Source organism: Humulus lupulus, chromosome 9 (assembly GCF_963169125.1).
Source record: "Humulus lupulus chromosome 9, drHumLupu1.1, whole genome shotgun sequence".
In the NCBI taxonomy this organism is placed as follows: Eukaryota; Viridiplantae; Streptophyta; class Magnoliopsida; order Rosales; family Cannabaceae; genus Humulus; species Humulus lupulus.
Window position 1 is genome coordinate 115,253,543 of NC_084801.1, and position 24,829 is coordinate 115,278,371.

General features: G+C 37.6%; 3 protein-coding genes and 2 non-coding genes across 5 annotated transcripts; 2 read left to right on the forward strand and 3 right to left on the reverse strand.

Moving 5' to 3' along the window:
* Positions 1 to 2,573: 2,573 nt before the first annotated feature.
* LOC133801957 (uncharacterized) lies at positions 2,574 to 5,584 on the forward strand. The gene has a single exon (XM_062240193.1). It carries the CDS (start codon positions 2,582 to 2,584, stop codon positions 5,495 to 5,497), a length of 2,916 nt encoding a protein of 971 aa, XP_062096177.1. The 5' UTR covers positions 2,574 to 2,581; the 3' UTR covers positions 5,498 to 5,584.
* A 444-nt stretch (positions 5,585 to 6,028) lies between these two features.
* LOC133801956 (callose synthase 11-like) lies at positions 6,029 to 12,349 on the reverse strand. Its single transcript, XM_062240191.1, has 3 exons — positions 6,927 to 12,349; positions 6,585 to 6,742; positions 6,029 to 6,356 (listed from the first exon to the last, which is right to left on the reverse strand). The coding sequence occupies exon 1, from the start codon at positions 12,244 to 12,246 to the stop codon at positions 6,940 to 6,942; it is 5,307 nt and encodes a 1,768-aa protein (XP_062096175.1). The 5' UTR covers positions 12,247 to 12,349; the 3' UTR covers positions 6,029 to 6,356; positions 6,585 to 6,742; positions 6,927 to 6,939.
* Positions 9,219 to 9,299, reverse strand: LOC133803056 (small nucleolar RNA J33). Its single transcript, XR_009877787.1, has one exon. It is a non-coding gene; the product is annotated as a small nucleolar RNA J33 (small nucleolar RNA).
* Positions 12,350 to 21,913: 9,564 nt separating the features above from the next.
* Positions 21,914 to 23,062, reverse strand: LOC133799954 (uncharacterized). Its single transcript, XM_062237938.1, has 2 exons — positions 22,671 to 23,062; positions 21,914 to 22,145 (listed from the first exon to the last, which is right to left on the reverse strand). Exons 1-2 carry the CDS (start codon positions 23,060 to 23,062, stop codon positions 21,914 to 21,916), a joined length of 624 nt encoding a protein of 207 aa, XP_062093922.1.
* Positions 23,063 to 23,750: 688 nt separating this feature from the next.
* Positions 23,751 to 23,857, forward strand: LOC133802846 (small nucleolar RNA R71). The gene has a single exon (XR_009877591.1). It is a non-coding gene; the product is annotated as a small nucleolar RNA R71 (small nucleolar RNA).
* Positions 23,858 to 24,829: the final 972 nt, after the last annotated feature.

Genomic DNA, 24,829 nt, shown 5'->3' on the forward strand with positions numbered 1-24,829 from the left:
GGGTGCTATGTGGTGCAGGTAAAGGGAAAGAAAAGCTCACCCAGCCTTGAGTGGAGAGCTTAGGTGGTGATGTGTACATATATGGCCGCTTGACCACCACGGCCAAGGAGTTCTCAGAGGAACTAGGGGGTTTACCCTATTTTTGTCGCTTAGGTCGGCGAGTTGTAAATTTGAATAGTAATGACCATTTTGAGTTGTAAATAATTTGTAAATGTTTTTGATGGGTTCATGAACAGTTTTATGTATTTAATAAAATATATAATTTCCTTTTGATTGGTTTTCCACCTTAGCCTGTTAATAACCCTTAGAAGCACGTTTTTAACCAAAGGACTCAGGTAGCGAGTTAAATTTTTGGTTCACCGTTCATCGTAACTGTTCTGGGGTAACTAGGGTGTTAAAGGAGCTTTTCAGTCGAATATAATCAATAAAATCTTAACTCATAAGTCGAGCCTTTCAATCAGATATAATAACAGATAACCCTCGACTTATAAGCCGAGCATCTCAATCAGATATAACAGATCACCCTCGACTTATAAGTTGAGCCTTTCAATCAGATATAATAGATAAGCAACATTACTTAACTTAAGTAAGCACAACACAATCAACATGTTTAATAAAAACATTATAAGCATGGTTATAACCATGTTCTATAACCGGGCCAAGCCCTAAACAGAGACCGGGTGTAGTTTTCTTACCTCAGGTCCTGAGTGTATGACGACCCCGAGTACAGTCCTTTCCTCCTGAGCCTTACGGTTCACCCTAGTTACAATCATATCAAGGAATGATTATCAAGAAATGAACTAATAAATGCTTCTGAACCATGTCCTAGCCTCCGAGACCCTGAATTCTACTAACCCAAGTAGTAGAACCATTCCCAAGCTCTTAGGTTTAGGTTCCCAGCTCCCAAAACCTACTTTCTAATTTTTCCCAATTTGAGACACGACTCCCCCCACTAAGGACCACGACACTCAACAAGTCAGAGAGCCCGTGCCCAAAAATCACAAGATACGCATCGTGGCGCAACCTGCCTAGCGCCAAGGCGGTTCGAGGCACACCATGAGGGTCGTGACGCTCCAAGAATAGCGTCACGACGCGACCTGCGAACCCAGAAAACCAACAATTTTAAGAATCACAAATCTATCAAAAATTGTCCCAAAACACGGTTTTAACCAATTTCGACCATAATAATGGTCACTGCAGCACATAAATACCAAAACAAATCTTAAAATTCAACTGAAAATCAAAATTCAGAAAAAGAAACTTAGAACTCAAAACTCCAAAACTTAGAGTTCAAAACTTAAATTTTACCTCTGTTATACGATTTCCCCAGCTGGATCCTAAGCTTTAACAGCTTCCAACTTGCCCCAAATCTCCTTAAAATCCAAGTTCTCTTCCAAAATCTCAAAGCTTAGAGAGAGAGATAGTAAGATAGTGTTCTGTTCTGTTTTTTTAAAACTAAGCTGATAAGCCTCAGCTAACTAAGACAACCCATGGTCCAAATGACCATAATGCCCTCACACTCTTAAAATCTTATCAAAGCCCTCAAGGGCAAAAATGCCATTTGACTCTCTAATCCCGCATTACTCAAAATTTCCAGATAATTTCGCTAAACTCGGAACATCACTATTTTTCCCAAAATACAACTCATATTCTAATGAGTCTCGGTAACTCACCGAATTACCGAAATACCCCTTGACTCACCCTGAACCAAGTATAAATCCATTGTTGTGACTAAACCGCTATCTTGCTCAAAAGGACCGACTCCTGTCGAATATCTCACATATATCCACATAATGATGTGGTCTCAATCATATAATCACAATTAGACCCTCAACGTGTCAAAATTATAAATATGCTATTTTAAATAAAAGTGGGCCTGTTTCGCACATTTAATACACTTAAACATACATAATCAGACATATAATAATATAACTCATGCAATTCACATAAATATTCAATTAATTTACTTAATATTCCAATAATGCCCTCCTGAACCCATAATCAAAGTACTAACTCTTATTAGGAATTTTGGGACGTTACAACCATTCTTTGTAAAATAAAAAAAATGATAAAGTGAGATAATAAAATTTTGTGAAAATGCCATTCTACCATGCTCAAAATGTAAATTACTAATGTGTACAACAAAATTACTATTTAGTCCTTTGTTAAATAATTAAATTATTTAAATTTATTAAGAAATAAACGATAAAAGAATAATGTGAATAACTTAAGTTGGAAAATGAAAGAATGACGACAACAACGTATCCACACTTAGGTGATGTTTAGTTGGGAGTAATAGAATAGAATAGAAAATAATTGATTTTTATTTTATTTATTTGTTTGATTACATTTTATTGAAATGTCATTATAATAGAATGGTTTTTCTATAATTTTTTTGTGTAATTCTAATGCAAGCTTGAAAATAATTTAATAATTTTTTTCTTATTCTCTATTGGAGGCACCTTGGTATACAGTACTAGACATAAATAAAAAGATCTCATGAAAAAAAAAACTCTTTAGCTCGAACGGGTGAGAAAACCGGGTCGTTATAACCACCGTTTAACTAACTAACCATGTATACATGTCATGTCTACTACTACCAGAGTCTCTAGCTCCGATCCATATAACAATGGAGGATCCTCCTAATCCTTCTTCTCACAAATCCAAACAAAGGGTTTTTCAATCAACCCCAAGCTCTCTCCTCTTCTTCTTTCTCCTCCTCTCCACCACCACCTCCGCCACCCTACTCACATCTACTCCATTTCCCCACTTCGAATCCACTTACGATCAACACTGCACTCATATCGTCCCACGAAACCCCTCGCTTTCCGACCAATTCGCTCCCTCCTCCCGTTACGGCGGCTCACCTTCTCCCTTTCGATTAGGCTACTTCAGAGGCGGCGCTCCATTCCTCAACCAAAACCCACCTGCCGACGGCGTTGCCTATAAAGCCCAATCTATAAACTTCTACACCTATAACTCCGTCAAAACAAACGCCGACGATGTATTCCAATTCCAGGCGAACTTGAATCTTCGGGACACTTCGGTAAACTCCACCCGCCGCCGTGGGTTGCGTTTGGTCCGGTTCCGCGGACCCAAATCTGCGATTCGAAAACGGCTTAGGTTTTCGCTTATTGGGTATTGGTCGGAATCTTCTCGGAAGCTTTGTATGGTGGGATCTGGCTCAGCTGCTTATGGCGGTAATCCACACTCTCTTCGTGTTCTTCTTAAGCTTAATTATCCGATTAATTCTACTGCTTCTATCTACAATAGTTTGATAACTGGAAGTTTAGAGAGTTTGGATGAGAATCATTTTGAACCGATTTCTTTAATGGGTTTGTCTCAAGAACAAGATTTGAGCTATGAATACACATTGGTAGGGAAAGAAAAGGGTATTGAAACTGATAGGTGTGAAGAAATAGGGGAGAGTTTATCTGTTGAAAGCCAAGACAAATGTTATGTTCTTAATGGAATTGTGCCAAGGTTTGATTTGGATTGTAATAGTGTTGATTGTGATGTTCTTGGTGGGAGTCTTGGATATGTACCTAGTCATATGTTTTATCACAAGACTAGGTGCACTACTAATGGAACCAAATGGCAAATGCTGTTGAGTTTTCCTAACTCAACCTTTGATAGTCCTAGGTTTTCTTTCACACCCAGATCAACTTTCATTGCTGAAGGAGCATGGAACACGAAAGAGAATAGGTTCTGCGGTGTTGCGTGCAGGATTTTGAATTTTACAGAGTCATTTGCCAATGCTTATGTTGGGGATTGCACCGCGGGGTTTAGCTTGAGGTTTCCGGCGAGCTTTTCTTTGCAGAACAGGAGTACCGCTGTTGGAAATATTTGGAACACCACAAGCGCAGTGAAGAAGATAGGGTTTCGGAGTTTCAATGAAGACTTGTTGGGTATTTTAGGTTACAATTACAAGTATAGTAATGGGATTGACAGTGACACCCTCAGAAGAACTTGTGGGAAAAAGAATTCTGATAAAGGAAGAAAGGGAAAAAAGTATCCGGTTGAGTACTCGTCAGATATGAGGTTTGACATGTCAATACGAAACAGCAAAGGGCAAGTTGCATGGGGTTATTCAACACCATTTTTTGTGGGCAATCAGTTGTATAGAACAAACCAGTTTTATAGAATTCCCACTAACGCACAACAGGTTATGCAAACAACATCTTCCATTCTGCCAAAAAGTAGCCAAAGCAGCCTAATGAACATAAGCTACAGGATGAGCTTGACACTACCACCTGATTTCAAGCTCCGTCGTGATGGTTTTTCGTCAAATATGGAAATTTCTGCTGAAGGAACTTACGATAGGGATACCGGTGTGCTATGCATGAGAGGATGTCGAAATCTCGCATCAAAAACTCAAAATGTAGTTATAAATGATACATTAGATTGTAATGTTACAGTGTATGTTCAGTTTTCTCCGTTAAAAGCAAATAGTGGCAAAAACATCAAGGGTAGTATTGAAAGTACAAGGCAGAACTCGGATCCTTTCTACTTTGAACGTCTGGAATTGTCTTCTAATTCTTTGTACACTGGCCAAGCTGCAGCCTCCATTTGGAGAATGGACCTGGAGATAACACTAGTTCTCATATCAAATACACTCACTTGTGTTCTTGTGGGGTTACAGCTCTTTCATGTAAAATCACACCCTAATGCCCTTCCATTCATTTCAATCATAATGCTTGTTGTACTCACCATGGGAAACATGATTCCTCTGCTGCTTAACTTTGAAGCATTGTTCGTCGCGAAACGCAGCCAGCAGAATGTCTTTCTCGGAAGTGGTGGATGGCTTGAAGTGAACGAAGTAATCGTCAGAATAGTAACCATGGTAGCCTTCCTTTTCCAGCTACGCCTTCTCCAACTAACTTGGTCCTCAAGACAAGAAAATGAAAGTAAGAAAACCTTGTGGAGCTCTGAAAGCAAGGTTTTCTATATTACTCTACCAGTTTATGTTGGTGGGGCATTGATTGCTTGGCTTATCAACCACTTGAAGAACTCATATGGGATTTCTTCACACCGGCACAAATTCTACATAGTGTCTCCTACTCCTAGACCGATTCATGTGCATTCCCTTTGGGAGGACCTTAAATCGTATGCCGGGCTGGCCTTAGACGGCTTCCTTCTCCCTCAGATACTCTTCAACATTTTCTCCAATTCAGGTGAAATGGCAATATCTCCACTGTTTTACACAGGAACAACACTGGTTCGTCTTCTGCCTCATGCATATGATCTTTACAGGGCTCATGCTTATGCATCATTATCATATTTGGATATGTCTTACATTTATGCAAGCCATAAAATGGATTTGTATTCGACTGCCTGGAACATTGTCATCCCTCTTGGTGGTCTGCTGTTTGTTCTTCTCATTTTCTTCCAGCAGAAGTTTGGTGGCCGTTGCATTTTGCCAAGAAGATTTAGACATAATAGTTCTTCTGTATATGAGAAAGTGCCTGTTGTAGTTATAGGCAACGATGATTTATGACTCCTGTGATTTGGAGTTTTCTTTTTTGGGAACTGTTTGTTACATTTGAAGAAATTCATAGATAGATATTACAGAGGATGGACCACACTTTTTTTTTTGTTTTTTAAGATTTTGTTGTTTTTTGTCTTTTAACAGGTTTTATTAACTTATTATTTTTCTAAAATATTAATATGGTGACCAAATTATAATAAAGGGAACATGATTATTTTTAAAATTTTAATTTTCAAGTATTCTCATTAGTTTAGATATATGTAGCTGATTACAAGTATTGCTTTATTATTGACAAGAACTATTTATAAACATAATTATCAAACATCTTTCTAACAATTTTTACAAGACACTAATACGGTTGTTCTATAGCAATACTAACTGTAAAAAATAACATCTCCAAAACATGCGAAAATTGGTTTTATTATGACATTTTCTGTACAATAATAACGTATATAAATGTTTAAGAAGTATAATATAAACTTAAAACGATCTTACTCGCTAAAGAAAATCAAAACTACATAGCTTAGCATGCCATTGATATTGAATCAGGAAAAATGAAAACTCCATTAATTAACATATGCTTTTGAGTAGCCTAAGCAATTACATATAATTGAACAAATGGCATATGTACAAAACTAGAAAATAGCTAAGCTAATTAATGAGAACAAAAAGCAACAAGCTCTGTCACTTACAATAACGTTAGTCCTATTAGTACCCAATTTGCATCATAACAATGCCTCTGGCTAGGGAAATTGAAGATCAAAACCTAACTTGCTCAACACCACCAAACAAACAAAAAAAATTACATACAAACTGAAAAACTACTTGCGTCAGTCTAATCTATGGCCACTCTTCCACATCTCATGCCCTGAAATATAGTTTAAAATTCCAAATATTAGAACACAATAAGTAGTGACTATGAACAAGACAAACCTACTCATTCTATTGAGACAAAATAGTTTTTCTTTGGTTTATGTTTGGATTTTCAGGTTTCTCCAGCTCATGTTATGGTCACTACTAACTAGCAAGAAAATAGTGTTATGCTGCATTCGGTAAGGAAAAACATAAATTCTAGAGTGACTTGCAATACAAGTACCTCTGGGCATTTCTCAAGTAGAGCAGTAGCAGGGTGATGCAATTTGATGAAGTGAAAACCAATGTTTAACTTTTTTAAACGAAGAACCTCATGAGACAGCACATACAGTCTTCTTTTGTCAGTGGAATTAAAGGTGGCTGCTGATTCCATCTCATACCCTGAAACATTGTTTGAAACCAAGTTGTAAATTTCCGAAAAGTAGAACACAATACAGCATAAGAATACATATACAAAACATTTAGAGCGAAAACAAACCTAGTGAATTCTGGCTTTCCTTTGAATGCAGTTAGTTAGTCAGTTAATATGATATTTGAGAATAGCTTAGCTTGTGATAGAAAGTACCTTTACGATCTCCTCAGTTGGTCTTTTTGCCGGTAAGAATACGCGATATCTGAAGCCCCCTGCTGAATGCTTCATTGAATAGGATTCTAGTTTGCATTGCTTGAAATCCAGGTAACCAAGAGAGCAATGCCATGGGCATCATAACAATCACTCCAAACAGCATATCATACATCCGAGCCACTGATACCACCGTCTCCCAAACCACTGTAGACTGTAAAAATGGTCTAAGAACCTGGGCTATTAAAATGATGCCCCACCCAGTGGGGACAAAGGCCAAGAGACTTGTTACTATATCAAGGAACTTGAAGTGAGTGAACTCCAGCAGTAGAACTACCACAAGTACTAAAACTAAAATGACAAGAAGTTGGACAAGTCGATAGTACATATGGTCCTTTACAGCGTATTTGTCACGGGCATATGCCATGATCATATAAATCCCAACAGCCACAACCATGTATATCCAAGACAGCAAATAAACAGCTATACTGGTGTTTTTACCGGTAATGCCCAACTGGTACACAACACCATATTGGAAGAAGAAGAATCGGAGATCTAAAATAATCTCCAACAACTTTCCCCAAAGACCGGTTGTTTTCAGGTGATCTTGCTCTTCATACCACCATCTTTCCCAGCTATGATCAGCAGTTGTAAACACCCCACCAGTAAACCATAGCCAATTCATGAAAATCTCAAAGTCATCTACAGTTTTCAGCCAATCAAAGCCAGAAGGGTTGAACACAAAAGGAGACATTATCCACGACACTACAAGAAACCAGCTGGACATCGACATGATAATGTAAACAAAAGTATTGTCAGCCATGGGGCTATGAGAAGCGTACACTGTTAAAATAACCCCAAGCTCAATTGCCTTGACAAAATGGCTTCGAGCATAAAGTCGATAGTTCTCAACAAAGCTCTTGTGCTGCACCACAAATCCACGTCCAGTTGCTCGGTACTTCGCACCCCCATGAAGAATAGTGCGACCAAAGAAATGGGTGCGCGTTCCCATAGAAAACGTGTAAAACAATGACGCAAGCTGAAACTGCATAGTCAAGAAATCCCAAATTGCTGGGAGGAAGCCATGCTCGAGAGAGTTCTCAACTATCATAGGAAGGGCAGTGAAGATACCAAGCTGTATAACAAACTGCTGATTCAAGATTGCACCAAGGGCTTTATTGTTGCTGGTATTTCTATTAGCTGCATCCTCAACCCCACTAAGAGCAAGATAAAGGCGCCCCCACAAAAATGTATAAACAGTAAGTATCACCATCATTGTGTTGAAATAGAACCCTACAGTACTGTAGTAAAATGATAGCATTCGAAAGAAGTCCAATCTATGACCCAAACGATACACATCTCTGCTCAAGACCTGCTCACCATTGCCACTGGCCACCTTAGCTTCAAACATGGAGATCTGGTTCAGTCCAACATCTCTCCCTTTGCCCACCTGTATATACTCATGGTGAGTTACATTGCCCCCTCGAAGGGTGCAATTAAAGCCAGCAAATATATCCTCGCTGATATTGATTACTTTAGAAGCTTTGCTGATCCCTCCCCGAGGCAAAAACCAGAATCTATCAAACACATCTGGATGACCATAGTGCATTCTCACCTTTAAAGGATTTGCCAAAACACGCTGACCCAGAGTCACAAAACTTGTTTCCTGGGCAGACATGAACCAAGCGAGTGACGACACAGAACCTGTGAAAATGTTCTCCCGAACACCCAAAATGGTTGGCTTCCTAAGACCGTAATTGACCTTAAACTCCTCTAATAAATTCCGCATCTTGAGTGCCTCCTCAAAATAATTATCTTGGTTCATGTCAATGGTTTGAATTGCATCACCCCGTGTGAAAATGATGGCGTGGTTTTGATTTTCTGGCTTGCCTTCCCCAAGTTTCAAGGGACCAGGCAACCTGATCCGATAAATCTCCACCTCTCTTCCCAGTTGTTGATCATACTTAACAAGAACAGAGTAATACTCAGCATCTTCTCTACCAAAGTTAAACTCATCAACATAGGCGATTCGAAGGGCCTCATTGTTTTTCATTAAATATAAAATGTCATCAGCACGGGGGTCTCCCCTTGCTTTATGTTGACCATACAGTTGGCACGCTACCACATATGTAAATTTCATTAGAGCACATCCATACTCATGCCCTTTAAACAAAAGACCTACACCACTACCTGCTCTGCCAAGATTCCGTGAAGTTGGTGGCTTCACTGGCTGCATACCTTCAAAACCTCTGTTTCTTTTTGCAGAGCCGTGAGAAGCAATTTGCTGTGATCCTTCTCTTATGTCCATCTCAGACGCATCATCAAGAAAAGCAAGCATCTGAAGGGCCCTATAGTAGTACATCATTCCCCGGACAGTGCGAGATAGCGTCTGGCCTCTGTATGATGCCCAAAGCCGCAGATCTCTTCCCTTTTCGACCCATACCTGCTCATCATGCTCCAAGCCTTCTCTGCGCATTCGCTCCATAAAGTTAGTCCACTCATCTTCATAGATCTTCTGCAGATAAAACAGTGTGGAAATGCCATCTTCATTATCTTTCCGAAGCCCATCTAGTTTAAACAGTACATCTTCATCATAGTAAGGTGTCAGAACACTGAAAGCCATCATTTTCTCAACCACCGGAGCACGAGGCATGTTCATAAATAGGGAATTGCTAAAAAAAGCAATGCGTCTTCTCGCCTCAATGTTCTTTGGGACGTTATGTATGTAGTCTCTAGAAGTTAATATTGTATGCAGGCGCCTGAGTTGCCTATAGAAGATTGCATCCTCAGCAGGAGGAAACACAACTGCATTTTCAAATAGCAAATCTGTCTCATTAGCCGGATTGAGACTAGCCAATCCTTCTCGCCTTAACTGCTCAATGGACTTCTTCGCCTTTGGTAGTTCACGAACTGAAAGTTCATATAAGGCCTGCAATAAATTTACTGCTCTGTCTATATCTCTCTTTGGGTTCAACAGCAGCTCAATAAGTAAAATCAACTTGCCATGAATTTGTGGAAGCAAAGACATCTTGTACTCTACCGTGAACTTTCCTCTCTGAATGCAATTATCTATCTCGTTAAAAAATCTCTCAACAATCAAGTACTCTTCTGTGCCATATTTAACAATCACAAACAAAAAATGCTTGACAGTATCATAGGCTTCGATCACAGCACAGCGTCGATACTCACTCTTGCAGATCTTCAACCAAAGAGACAAGTCGGTCTCATCAGCCAGCTCCGTTGCCTGACTAAGCGCAAGCAACAATTCATTACAGATGAGAAAACACGGCCACCGAATAACCCGAATATTCCAACAATTTGGCGGCAGTTCCAAAAGTTCAAGTTCATAATCACTGATGAGATCTTCTTCCCTGAAAGCTATTACAATTTCATTCCATATCAAAGCAAACCTGGTAGTTTCAACTTGGCTTGACTCAATCTTCTTGAAGGCTTGACCAAGTCCATATCTCAGCTTCAATCTATGAATAGAATCACGGACCTTCTTCATCAGTGTCATATCATTAGTTAGCAACTGCTCCTCAGGCATGAGATTAAATTGCATAGCACTAGCAAAGAACTGAAACCTGAGCCTAAGCTGCCCGATATTCCGAATCTCACCCAAATGTGAGAATAACCCAATTGTTGCACCAACCATGGAGGAAAATATGGAGTACCAGATTTGCAAATCCATCATATAAATCAATATAACAGGAAGCCATAACAACACGATTGCTATCTCATTAGTGCTATTGAAAAATTCATGCCAATGGTACTTGGCTTTAAGATTCAAAAGAGCCTTTGTTGGAGAAATTAGAGGCTTGATTTGCAGGAAATAGCTAAATGAGAACTTGGACGCCAAAACCACAACCCAGAAAATAGTGTACTTGATATTATCAATTAACCCTTCCCTCAAACCACGACCCACAAAAATTCGAGTGTAGAACCACCATGTCAACCAGGAAACAACCCTCCAATTCAACTCCTCGATGAAATTCCTAACCCACGGAACAATGAAAAGAGCCAATGCTGTCAACTCGGGAGCAAGAAAAACAAGAACAGCCTCAAGAAAAGTAATAATCCTCTGATTGGCCCCATATGACCACCTCCTATCAGAATTCTTCTGACTCCATATCCTTGCATACAAAACTGAGAACACAACAGTCCATGTCAAGGCAACCAAGCTCTTCAACACCATCCTCACACCAAGCCATTTTGTCTCCCTCGAAACCAAGCTGTACTGGGTCCCGGCATCGAGCACAGACTGAAGAAGCCGAAGACCACCCCAAGTGATAAACACAGTAAGAAGCTCAACCTGCGCGTCCCGTCTCTCCAACGCCTGCCATGGAAACGTCGTACCATCCCAAGCAACAATAACAGCAGCCTGAAAGAACAAAATCAACAAAATCCATAGCCTATCAAAGCTCCTAAACAAGTTCCAAAACGACCTCTGCTCCACAAACCCAGTCTTCCCCACCCGCTTGTTCTTAGGCGTGGTGGAGAAGAAATTACTCCCCAAATCTATCGGCCATTTCAGCCTGGAAAAGCACCTCCGGCTCCAGAAATACTCATTCACATCATCGTAGTTCCGCCAAGCAGAGTGAGGAGCCTTCCCGTTTCTACTACTATCAACCTCATCGCTAATAGTTTGGTAAATCGGCATAATCACACTCTTCAGAAAAGCACAGTCACCAGAAAACGAAGGCAAATGTGGCTGACCAGTGCTAGGGTCAGTCCTCCTATCCATAAGAAGATTAAGCTCCATAGCCATATGATGATATATATAACAAAGACATTCGGGAGCAAACCTGAGATTCCCGGCCTCACCCCAAACCAGAAGGTAAAGAGCCACATATAGCAACTCCCGAGTCGTATCGCCGCCGTCGCGGCGGCTAGAGAGCAAAACATTAGACTTCCGGCCAACATAAGAACACCAAGAGGTATAGTTCTGAAGCAACTTCCGGCGATACTTCTTCAACACAGAAGGCTCGAGCTGGTCGGGAATGTTGGGAGGAGGTTGGAGGCGCATTTGAGAGTTAGCCAAGTGAAGAACCAGGTGCTCTCTCTGGTTCCGAACGTTGTCCCCTTGAAAACCGAAGAACAATCCGAGCCAGTCCATGAGGTCGTGGTTGGGGTCATAAACCGCGTAGGGATAGCGAGGGAGCTCTCCGGCGGACCTCAAGGCAGCCGCGGCGGCGCGTACCTCTGGGTACCGCAAGGAAGGGTGGTCCATGAGTAGGTCGTGGATAGGGATAATGTTGTAAATTTGCGCGTATGAGTCTCCACCACGGCCGCCGCCGCGCGTGGGCGGAGCGTACTGTCTCATGGTAGTAGCAGTGGCGGTCTGGTCAGGTCTGGTCTGGTCTAGTTTGGACTAATTAATTAAATGTAATCAATTTTAAATTTAATGTCCATTTTCAGTTACTGTAAGAAAAAATAAGTGAGCGAGTGAGTTGTTTTTGATCAGTTATATATATATATATATATAGATAGTTGTAAGTACTGGATTGAAACGTGAAAAGTGGGTCGTGGGTTTAGACATTGGGGCACGCAACACAAAACGAATATACTGGAGAAAACTTTTCTTTTTCTTTTTATTTTTTATTTTTTTGTAATAACAACAAAATTACAAACGCTATTTACACAATTATCTATGTACTTTTTCTATTTTATTTTTTTTGTTAATAGTTGCCTACCAAAAATATATTAATATAGCAAAGTTTTGTCAAAAAAAAAATCATAATAATATAGCAAAGATTTTGAATTATTTCGGTCAACAGAGATGGATTGATAATTAGGTGACCATAAATGACACATCATAATTAATTAATCACTTTAAATAAAAAATTAAAAATTAAAAAAAAACATTTTATTTTAAAATGGATTAATAAAGATTTTAAAAATATTTACAAATACATTAATCTGAATTAATTTTTAAAAAAAAAACAAAACCCTAAGCCGTTTGGTATGAGGAGTTTGCAGTTTTCATATTACTGGGAAAGTTGAAGAGGGTAATCTGATAGTCTGGAAACTTACATCATTGTGTTTGGTTGTGCACTCTAATCTTATCTATGATTATTGGGAATATCACTTTTTGTGTTTGATTGTGCATAAGAATCTGTTAAGTTTTTATATTTTCATAAAATTAATATAATAATATATTTCATCAAAATAATTTATAAATAATTTTACTCGTGAAGTATTTTTTAACAGAATTAAAAAAATACATCTATTGAATACTAGAATCAAGTATAATTTTTAAAATTACAAAAATACCCTTATTTTATTTTTAATAATATTTTATTTGTTATTTTAAACTTAAGTAATGATATAAAGGCTTTACAAATCAATTTCTTTAAATAAACAAATATTATTTATCATTTTATAATTTTATAATTTTATATATGTATATTTATTTTTTCTTCATATTTTCATAAAATTAATATAATAATATATTTCATCAAAATAATTTATAAACAATTTTACTCATGAAATATTTTTTAACAGAATTAAAAAAATACATCTATTGAATACTAGAATCAAGTATAATTTTTAAAATTACAAAAATACCTATATTTTATTTTTAATAATATTTTATTTGTTATTTTAAACTAAAGTAATGATATAAAGGCTTTACAAATCAATTTCTTTAAATAAATAAATATTATTTATCATTTTATAATTTGATATATGTATATTTGTTTTTATATTATAAGCTTCAAAAAATAAAATAAGGCATTAACTAAAAAATTATTGTTTTAAGATTTTAAAAAAATAATAATAATAATAATTTTGAAGTGTTTCACTTTCCTGGGTATCTGAAAACCATTTGTCAGATAAGTTTCACTTGAACCTAGAACTATGAAAAATTAAAACCCCTGGAGTACAGATTCCCAGGTTAGAAAAACTCAAACCCAGTACTAAACATGGGAAAGTGTTCAGATTCTCATTCCCGTGTCCAGATTCCTGCATACCAAACGGCACCCGATCATGTCTTCTCTTTCTTCCTCTAGCTTCCCCTCTTCTTAAAAAAGCAAAACCCTAATTGTTTTCCCACCATAAACCCTATTAGGTCGCAAATAGACGGGGCAGGGTCCGGAATGATGGCAGCAGCAAGTTGGTGGCTCTTTTTTTGGGTAGTTGAAGGCATAGGCGGAGATGGAAAGGTTGAGGTTGTGGATTTCAAGTGCAGATGAAGTCGAGGTGCGAGGGAGGTGGGAGAGGGGAGAGGGGAGTGAACGGGGAGGGGGGTGAATGGGGATGGGCTATGCCGGAGTTGGAGGTGGTCAGTCATGAGAGAGATAAGGGTGAGGGATGGGGCTTGAGGGCTAGCGACGGGAGGAAAGAAGAAGAAGAAGAAGGAAGGAAGGAAGGAAGGAGTGAAGGAAGGAAGAAGAAATAGAATGAAATTAGGGTTTAGATTTTAATTTCAGATTTATGAATTAATATTAATTTTGTTGTTTTTAATCTATTTTAAATTTAAATGATTATATTTTAAATTAATTTAAATATTTTTATTAAAATTTTAATATAAAATAATGATGTGACATTCGTTTTAGATGGTCACGTGGCTCCACACTGGCAGTTAACAACAAAAACTAATGGAGACTGTAAATTTGTTAACAAAAATGAGGGATTGCAAGGTTTTCCATAAAAAATAATAAGGGATTAAGTGTAGCAAAATGTAAAGATAATGGGGTTTTTCTGCTAATACTTTATTTCAAGATATTATGACCAAACATAATATGGCCAACTGTGAAGGAGACATATCATATTCATGGTGAATTCACCCGTACATCCATCTCGTGATAGCCACACAGATCATGAAGTGTTCGTATATGTTCTCACTCTCTACCAAAATGAGAAAAGTATCATCCTGAAAGTTTAGAGTGAGATGTTGTAACAAGATAGAAACTTGCAAGAAATACCCCTACAAGAACATACCACTAGCGAAGAGATCTTCCTCTAAACCCAAGAAGGTTAAGATGCACTGAGCGAGAAGCTCATTCATCAAAAACGCAATAAGTTGACAAGACCCTTAGTCATCACATGAAAATAATCTAGCCTCCATCCAGAGCTCTCATGAGGAAGTGTTGAGATTGGTTAAATATAATGGTTAAGATGTTTACACATTGAGATGCAAAATACTTAACGACTTTCACTTAAGGAGAAGGAAAAACATGAGATTGTGTGGAAGGCATCTAAAAATGACTTTTATGGGTCTAAAGTGATACAATGAGGTATCCAAACATTCTCAAAAAGTTTGGGAGCATTTGGAGGTGTTTTGAGACAAGTCTTGGAGTGTCAAATCAGAGGCATTGGCGAAGTGTCCCCTCCTAGGAGGCGACACATCGCCTAGGGCTTTAAAACTCTAGCTGAGATAGACCAGGCGATGCATCGCCTGGTCATAGGCGATACATCGCCTGTCAGGCAATGCATCGCCTGGTTCCAAGCGACACGTCGCCTAGGCTGTTACGGGTGTCCGTTTTACGTAAAATGCTCCAAATAATGTGTTTTAAATGCTCTAATCCTATTGGTTAAACTAATGATGATGTCTACACTATAAATATGGGTTATTAGAGTTGTAAAGTCTTAATCACATTTTTCAACTCTATCTCTAACCCCTCTCTCTCTCTCTCTCTCTAGCTCTCAAAGATCAAAATTTTATCCAAGAAACTCATCAAGCTTTGCTTGACTTGCATGAGTTCTAAGGCTTGTTAAATCTCAAATCTCATTCTACTTAGTTGAAGCTTCAAGCAATAAGTGAAAGCTTGGAATAGAGATTTTGAACAACAATATTCTTATTGTGTATAAGCCTTAGAAGTTCTCAAGTTTAAAGATTCAAGTTGCTCTAAATCAAAGGTTGTTTATATGTAACCCTAACTTTCTTTTGTGTTACTCTATTGTGTTTTCATTGTTAGTATTGATGATTAAATGTTTCTAAGTTCATCTTATTATCATTTAATCATTTAGTTTCTTATATTCAAGATTAACATTCATATTATGAACATTTTATTTGATTATCAAGAATTGCATTCATACTTTGAATTTGAATCTTGATTAACATCTAGGGTTTTGAATATTGCATTATTCTCATTATTCATTGTTGATTTGCAAAGTGTAAAGTCATATATTCCTAACGGGAAGAAGATCAATGAGAAAGAATGTCATTTCAATCTCCCATCTTGAGCACAACAAGAACTCCTAGCGATAAATCCAATCACTAAGATGTTTGCCTCATCTCTAGAAGACCTCGCAAGAAGAGGGAGACATCCCCGCGAGAAGGAATGAGTGTAACATTTGAATATCCCATTGACATTTAGTAAGATCTCGACTAACACTCTCTTCCTCGAGAGTACGTCTTTGGCACTCTTATTCCCCATAAGCATACTTCTAATGTGACACAGTGTCCAAGAACATTTGTCATGCACTAAAGATAGTTGACCAACCTGTACATTTTTTTATTGTATTAGTTATAAAGGCTTTGAGGGTATTTTGGTAAATTGCAAGCCTCTCCCTCTATAAAAAAGACATTATATTCACACCCCACAAATTAAGTATGCCATTTTCTTTTAAAAAAATTAATTACATATTTATCCCTATATAAAATGACTAGTTATATATATATTTATAAATCTCAATTCCCTTTTATAAGTACACCTCACTTACTCAATCTCTAATATACTTATGAATTTTAAAAAATAAATCTTTAAAAATTGAGCATCTTTAAACCTTAGAAAGTATTGATCAATGAAGCAACAATTTGAAATTTCATCAATAGAAGAATCTGTTTACCCAAATACAGACTACCTAATGACGTGGTGGGATTGGTCTACACGTGGGAGGCACGTGGCTGTTTTTAGTAAGTGTATCCTGCTCGGCCATTGACCAGAAGATTATTGGTTTATCAAGCATCATACTTATGTGTGACCAGCCTGGTCGCATATATTTATTTATTTCTTGTAATTGTGCATTAATTGTAATTTCTCTTATCATCTAGAGACATGAGTTGTAATTGTAATTAAGGTCCATTGGCCTATGTAACCTTCCTAAGCCTATAAATACGAATCAAAAGGCTCAAAGGGAGGGACTTTTGGATGGGGAGAATTCGGAGAGAAAATTATAGTGTTATTATTCACCGAAATTGTAATCATCTTGAAGCTTGTGAAACTCGTGAACCATTAGTTCATTGATCACAGTGTTGGGATCCTACATCAATAAGAACACTAAGTGGATGTAGGTCATTACCATTTGATTGGGGTTGAACCACTATAAATTGTTTGTGCCGTTTACTTTTTCGTCTTGATTTCTTCTTGTTTTCATCTCATTCTATATCGTTTATCTGACTTCGTGTCATTGACCAATTCGAGGGTCAACATTTTGGTACTTTCATTGAGAGCCGAACTCAAGACTTCTAAGAAAATCAAATGGCGAAAACATCTAGGAAGACGGGACATACTTCTGGTGCTACATCCACCCAACCTCCTCCCCCAAATGTGGCTGAAGATGAACCACAGTTGGATTTTGAAGAGGATGAGATGGATTTCGAGACCTTGAGGACAACACTGAGTGTGTTGAAGGAGGAGTTGGCCAATCTGAGGACCAATAACGAGAATGTGGCTGAGACGATGGCGTTGCAACAAAGGGAAATTGACCGTCAATGTCAAGAGTTGAATGAGTGGCAGGCTGACATTGTAACAACCCAGATTTCCTAATAAGATTTAGGACCTTGATTAGGAGGCTGGGAGGGCCATAATTGATTTATTATGCCATTATATGATTAAATGCATGATTATGTGGATCCTATTATTATATGATGATAAATGCATGCATAGGGGTATATATTTTGTTATGAGGGAATTTTGGTAATTTGGCCCGTTGAGGGCGTAATTGTATATTTGTATGCATATTGGTAAACTATTGTTGAGGCCACATTATAATGTGGATTTGTTCGAGCTGTTCGGCATGAGACGATCTTTGAGTATAAGTTAGCGGTTTGGTCATAACGGGATTAAGTTCGGGGCTCGGGGTGAATCCTGGGGTAATTTGGTGATTAGAGCGTTGCCGGGAGTTAAGGGGTAACGGGATATGAATCATTGGTATTCGAGAATATTGAGAATAACGGGAATTGGAGGGTGTTAATTATGGTAAACGAGATAGGTGCAAAAGGACGATTTTGCCCTTGATGGCTGTTAAGGACTTTAATTAAACTTGAGGGCATTTAGGTCTTTTTTACCTTTACGGATATATATCAATACTTAAAACTAGAAAGTTGTAGAAGATTTAAGAAAACAGAGCACCTCCTTTTGCTTGAACCGAATGCCATTTCTTCTCCTTTTCTTCTTCTTCATTTTTGAAGCTTCTTTTGAGGAATTAAGCTGGGGAATCAAGTGTTGAGGATCTAGGGTATTGTTCCATCATTGAAGAGGAGTTCAAACCGAGCTTGAGGTAAGATTCGAACCATTAGAACTCTGGTTTTCTGCTCTGTTTTATTAGTGAGTTCAGTTGACATTTTGGGTTTGAAAGTTGAGCATTCAATGGGGTTTTTGGCAAAGCTTGGTTAGGTTATGATGCCTAGGACTAGTATATATGGTATTTGGATTCAATTGGGGGTTTAAATGGTGTTTGGAAGCTTTTGAATCAGGTTGGAAATGGAGGATTTGAAGGAGGAAGAACCAGGGCCATGTCTGCCTGGTCCTAGCGCTATAGCGCCCAGAGGGTAGCGCTACATCGCTAGCTAGGGCAAAATGTCCCTGGTTATAGCAATGGGGCGCTAGGGGGGTAGCGATATTGTTGTGTAAAATCGATACGCAAGTGCACGTAATCGTAACAAGTAATAAAGAGTAAGTGAGATCGTTCCCACGAGGACTGTATATTAAGTACCAAAACTTAATTCCTATTTCTATTTGGCTAACAATAATTGAGTCACAAGATTTAACTAAAAATATAAAATAAAAATCTGAAATTAACTTCAAGAACTAAAAATAAACAACATTAAGAAAATTTAATAGATTAAGAACTAGAGCAATCAATTTCATCAACCATCCTCTTTAATCCTTATTAACACAAATCTTACTATTCAATTTTTCTCTTGTGATAGCAGGTCAACAATAATAGCTTATATTCGTACTATGATATATAAGTCTCAATCTTATGCAAATTTTCTACATCTCTGTGATAAATAAACATAAGATAGGCATTAAGATTAACAACCCTAAAACTACACAGACCACACAGGTACTCTCGTCCTAATATAAAATCTATGTTTATTCAATTACAGCATATTCAATTCTCACTTCTCAGATTTCGAATCAAAATCATATATTTCATGTCAATGGTGATCAATCATTCATAAGCATTAGATTCAAATTGAATAAATCACAAGATAAAATTGAAATCATAAAACTTGCATTAATTTAAAATAAAGATTCAGGAGGATCCATTAACACCCTAGAAAAATAGTTTAGTTCATGACAAGATTCATAATAACCATAGAAGAACTAAAAAGCATCCAAAAATACAAAAAATTCCAAGTAGAAAAGATGAAAATTGTGATGAATTCTTTTATTCCACTTGCAATCCTCCACAATGTGCCTCCAGTCGTCTCCTAGGGTTAATCTCCCCTAAAAACGTCATTAAGAAAACTTTTATAATCCCTAATTAATTATGTGCGAAAGGACAAAATTGCCCTTGAAAAATACCCTAAATTCGGCTTCCGTACGGACTGGCGTCGCGGCTCCATGTGATAGAGCCGCAGCTCTAGTGCATTTTGCGATTTGAATTCCGTCTCTAGATTTTGTAGCATCGCAGCTCTAATTCTGATTTTAATAGAGCCTCAACTCTGTCTGATAGAGCTGCAGCTCTAATTCTGGCAGATTTTTTTCTCTTCTCTGAAACTCTTAGGGCTGCGGCTCTACACCATAGAGCTGCGGCTCTAATTCCAACTTTTCACCAAATCATCAATTTGACCCCCGGTTTCGCCTAGTTTCCATTCCTTAGCCCGTTTAACATCGTTTCTTCAAGAATTAAGCGCTTTTCCTCCAATTTCAAGATATTTCCTTAATAACCACATCTAATCCTGAAAACACAATAAACACCGGCCTAATATCGCACAAAACCAAATAAAAGACTAAAATTGCATCTTAAACACATGCCATAAAAACATACCAAAACTAGTCCTAACAAATTCCCCCAAACTTATCCTTTACTCGCCCTCGAGTAAAGAACACAACTAAGACTTGATAAAACCTAAACAAACCAAATTGACAACCATTAAAATAGCCTCAAAAATCATGAATACCATATGCATATAATTCTAAAGAAAAGTAACGTGCCACTTCAAAAATTAATCCATAATTTCAATCAAAATACTTTACCTATTCACTATAATTCATCGATACTCATGCTCATTCACCCATAACCAATAAATGTAAAGAATTGAACCAATCTATGCATGCCTAATTCTCACCATCAATCCACTCAACACGATTATTCCATATGCTTGCTATACTTACTATTCTCCACTAATGTAAACAAATACACACTTAAAAATCAATAGGACTTTACAAAGCTTGTAAAAGATGGCTTAGGTAAAGGTAGATGAGAAGACATTTTAGGCTCAAATATACCATAAGCATTCAAACCAAGCAACCTATCCCTTTAACTCAACTTCACATCCCATTGTTACTCTTTTTTCTATTTTTTTCAAGAATGAGAAGAATTGACTATTTATTCATCACATTTTTTTTCAAACTACATTCCCCCAAACTTAGATTTTTCAGTAAATAACTTAAGGAATGTAGTTTATTGTGAATTTATAATTTCTTTTCTCCTTTTGTTTCTTTCTTCTTCAATCTTTTTTTTAAATGCACTGAGTAACCACATATTTCTACATATGTCCCTTAAACATTCACTCCCCCTTCCAATCAAAAGATATGTTTTATGCTCATGGTACAGGACAAAGGCAATAATGAATATACAGATACAAGTATAGGCTCAAAAGATGTGTTAAACAATGAAAATTGTCAATTGTAAGGCTCAAATAGGGTAACTAGTGATAAAAATATATAAGGGTTAGCTTGAAAGGCTCAATCATTCCAAAGATGGCCTATATCCTCTTCTTAAGTGTGTATTGTTTAGGATTTCATCTCAAATAGCAAGCAAGCAAGTTCTAGAAAAATTTCAACTTGTACACTCCACAGTCCAAATTCAACATGCATATACAAAGTTCAATTCCCACATTTACAACTATGAGCAATAGTTCAAACAAGTATCCAATTAACCACAGTGAAGTGACAAAGTATTTCAATCAAGCACACAGATTTTTTTTATATGCACAACTCTTCCTTTGGATTATACAACATAGCAATCATTCAATCTCATCGGCAACAAATTATCAACTTGGTTTACACTCTAACAACCCCGTGAAAACTAGACTCAAACACAATAACAACTAATACTAAACTTGAAAAACAACAAATAACAGCAAAGCTAAAAATAAATCCCTTCCCCCAAACTTAAGACTAACATTGTCCCCAATGTTAAACTCAAATAAAAAGAAGAGACTTACCTGAGACCCCATTGTATAACATTAAAATGGAGGAGGAGATGGAATGGGAGTCGTGCTAAAAATTATAATGGAAACCCTTAAATTGCGTTTCTGGGCCCAATTGGCGCCGCGGCGCTGGTGTATAGAGTTGTGGCTCTAATTCTAACTTTTCTCAGCACTTGCTCTCTGACTTCCCTAGAGCTGCGGCTCTAATTCAACTTTTGTGCTATTTTGTTGCTATTTTTTCACGTTTTTCACGATTCTAATTACATAAACTATTAAAAAAAACTAAACAAAAATAAAATAGAACTGTTCAACTAAAAATATCATAAAAATAAAAATAAAAGTAATAAAATAAAATAAAAATGAAAACAAAAACTTGAGATGTCTCTCAAGGGCGCTGTCGTTAACGTCATTTAGCCGGACGCTGACCACTTTCTTAAATTCAACTCGGATCCAAACCACCCATCATGTCCTTAAGAGCCATAGTATCATGATTAGATGCCCGTTTCTTGATATTGCACATTTTTGGAACTTTCCACCGCTCATGAGACAATCGAGCTTTCTCACTAAAGATATTTTTCACTTTATGACGAATTGTTCGCTTTCCACCGTCAACCATAGATTTCTTCTTAGTAAATTTCAGCGTATCACCCTTACTTTCCACCACATCAACTCTACAACAAGTTGGAACCTTCGTTGCTGCAAAAACATTAAATGTTACCTCTTCTTTTTGCACTCGCAACTTCAACTCACCTTTCTGCACATCTATTAAGGCCCTACCAGTTGCTAAAAATGGCCTTCCAAGAATAATTGGAATATTTTCATCTTCGTCCATATCAAGAGTAATAAAATCTGCAGGAAAGATGAATTTATTGACCTTTACTAACACATCTTCTATGATCCCCCTCGGATGAGCCAGTGATCGATCTGCCATTTGCAAAGACACGGTACTAGGTCGAGCTTCTCCCAATTTTAACTTTCGAAAAATAGATAGAGGGATTAGATTTATACTAGCCCCTAAATCACATAAAGCCTTTGTCACCATTGAACCCCCTATAGAGCATGGAATGTTGAAACTACCCGGATCTTTAAGCTTGGGAGGTAGCTTCTTTTGAAGTATTGCACTGCACTCCTCAGTAAGTGCCACTGTCTCATAATCCTCTAGTTTCCTTTTCTTAGTCAAAATTTCTTTCATAAACTTCACATAACTCGGCATCTGTTCAAGTGCTTCGGCAAAAGAAATGTTGATGTGTAGCTTTTGAAAGATATCCAAAAATTTAGAAAACTGCTTGTAAAGCTTATTCTTTTGAAGCCTCCGAGGATATGGGATCTTTATATGGTGATCTATGCTTATTTCTGGCTGCTTTTTCTCAAGGTTCTCATTAGCCTCTTCTTCAACTTTACCCCTTTTCTGCTTGTTCTTTGTGATAGGTGCCTGTTGATCCTGCTTCTGCTTAACTTTCTTCTCTATACTTGGTCCCTCATACACCGTTCCGCTCCTCAAGGTAATAGCTTGACATTGTTCATTAAGATTTCGCTTTGGATTCACTTCAGTAGTGCCTGGCAAGTTCCTTTGAGCTCGATTTGCCATTAACGTGGCCAACTGTCCAATATGAGTTTCCAAGCTTCGAATAGATGCCCTCGTTTATGTCATAAATTGATTAAGTACATCAGGTTGTGCTTCAGGTTACCTCATAGGTATTTGCTATTGTGGTGGTCTATTTTGTGATTGATAAAATCCAGGAGGATGCCTTGAGTACTGAGGTTGGCTCTGCTGAAACTGCTGCTGACTACCTTGACCACTTGTCCATGAGAAATTAGGGTGATTCCTCCACCCTTGATTGTAGTTCATTGAGTATGGGTTATTTGAGGGCCTTTGAAAATTACCTATTGTTTGCACTTGCTCCAGAGGCATATTGTTAAGATCCCTCATTGTGCATTGTTCAAATAAATGAGGTCCCCCACATAACTCACACATAATCTACATCTGCATAACTAGAGCTTAAGCTTGAATGTTGTTCTGTTGTAACTGTTTTGTCAATGTTGCCACTTGAGCAGACAACTTTGAGATGGCAGCCAATTCATGCACTCCAGCCACCTTCTTAGTGGTTTCTCTTTCTGATGGCCATTGATAGTTATTCATAGCCATTTCTTCCAACAGATCATAAGCTTCATTAGCGCTCTTACTCATGAACACTCCTCCAGACGCTGCATCTATGATTGTGTGAGTAGTACCACACAAACCATTGTAAAAAATATGGACTAACATCCATTTTTTGATTCCATGATGGGGACATTTTCTCAGCAGCTCCTTAAACCTCTCCCACACATCATACAACAATTCACCATCTTTTTGGTGAAAATTGTTAATTTCACCTCTATACCTTGCAGACAGTGATGGTGGGAAAAATTTTGCTAAAAATTTCTGAGTTAGCTCCTCCCATGTTGTGATAGAATTGGCTTCCAGAGAAATAAGCCACCTCTTTGCTCGGTCCCTCAATGAAAATGGGAAAAGTCTCAACCTCACTGCATCATTTGTCACTCCGTTCATCTTGAATTAGGCGCAGAGCTCTAGGAAATTAGCTAATTGTAAGTTTGGGTCTTCCGTTGGTGATCCCCCTAACTGAACTAATGATTGTACCATTTGCAATATAGCTGGCTTAATTTCAAAATTATTAGCCTCAACCATTGGAGGTCTAATGCATGACTGTGCCCCGTTACAGTAGGTAGCACATAGTCCCTCAAACTTCTTTGTATTGGTTGCTGAACTGGTGCGCAACTCGTTCAGCAACTCCTACTCCTCCAACATTACCCGCTACTATCCCAGCATTAATATTCTCAGTGTTGTCATGGGCAATGTTGTCAACCCCTTCATTACCTCTGTTCTGAGCCATTCTTTCTAACCTTTTTTGTTTCTGATTTCTTCTACAGGTTTTCTCAATTTCAGGATCAACATGCACCCTTGATTCAGACCACTGTCGTCGCATAAAATATATGAATACCTGAAATCACAAATTGCAAAAGAAAACCAGAATGAGAACGGTATAAAAGAAAAGCAACCAAATTAGAAAAAGAATTAATTTCTTGATATTAGTAAAAACAGTCCCCGGCAACGGCACCAAAAACTTGTGTAAAATCGATACGCAAGTGCACGTAATCGTAATAAGTAATAAAGAGTAAGTGAGATCGTTCCCACGAGGACTGTATATTAAGTACCAAAACTTAATTCCTATTTCTATTTGGCTAACCATAATTGAGTCACAAGATTTAACTAAAAATATGAAATTAACTTCAAGAACTGAAAATAAACAACGTTAAGAAAATTTAATAGATTAAGAACTAGGGCAATCAATTTCAT

What these genes read in the sequence shown, in the direction of transcription:
- LOC133801957 (XM_062240193.1), top strand. Translation starts at nt 2,582, where the DNA reads ATGTCATGTCTACTACTACCAGAGTCTCTAGCTCCGATCCATATAACA.
- LOC133801956 (XM_062240191.1), bottom strand. Translation starts at nt 12,246, where the DNA reads ATGAGACAGTACGCTCCGCCCACGCGCGGCGGCGGCCGTGGTGGAGAC.
- LOC133799954 (XM_062237938.1), bottom strand. Translation starts at nt 23,062, where the DNA reads ATGGCAAATCGAGCTCAAAGGAACTTGCCAGGCACTACTGAAGTGAAT. An exon ending in CAGATGCCGAGTTATGTGAA is followed by an intron (nt 22,146 to 22,670) that starts GTTTATGAAAGA and finishes AACTTGTTGTAG; the next exon opens with AGTTGATGTGGTGGAAAGTA.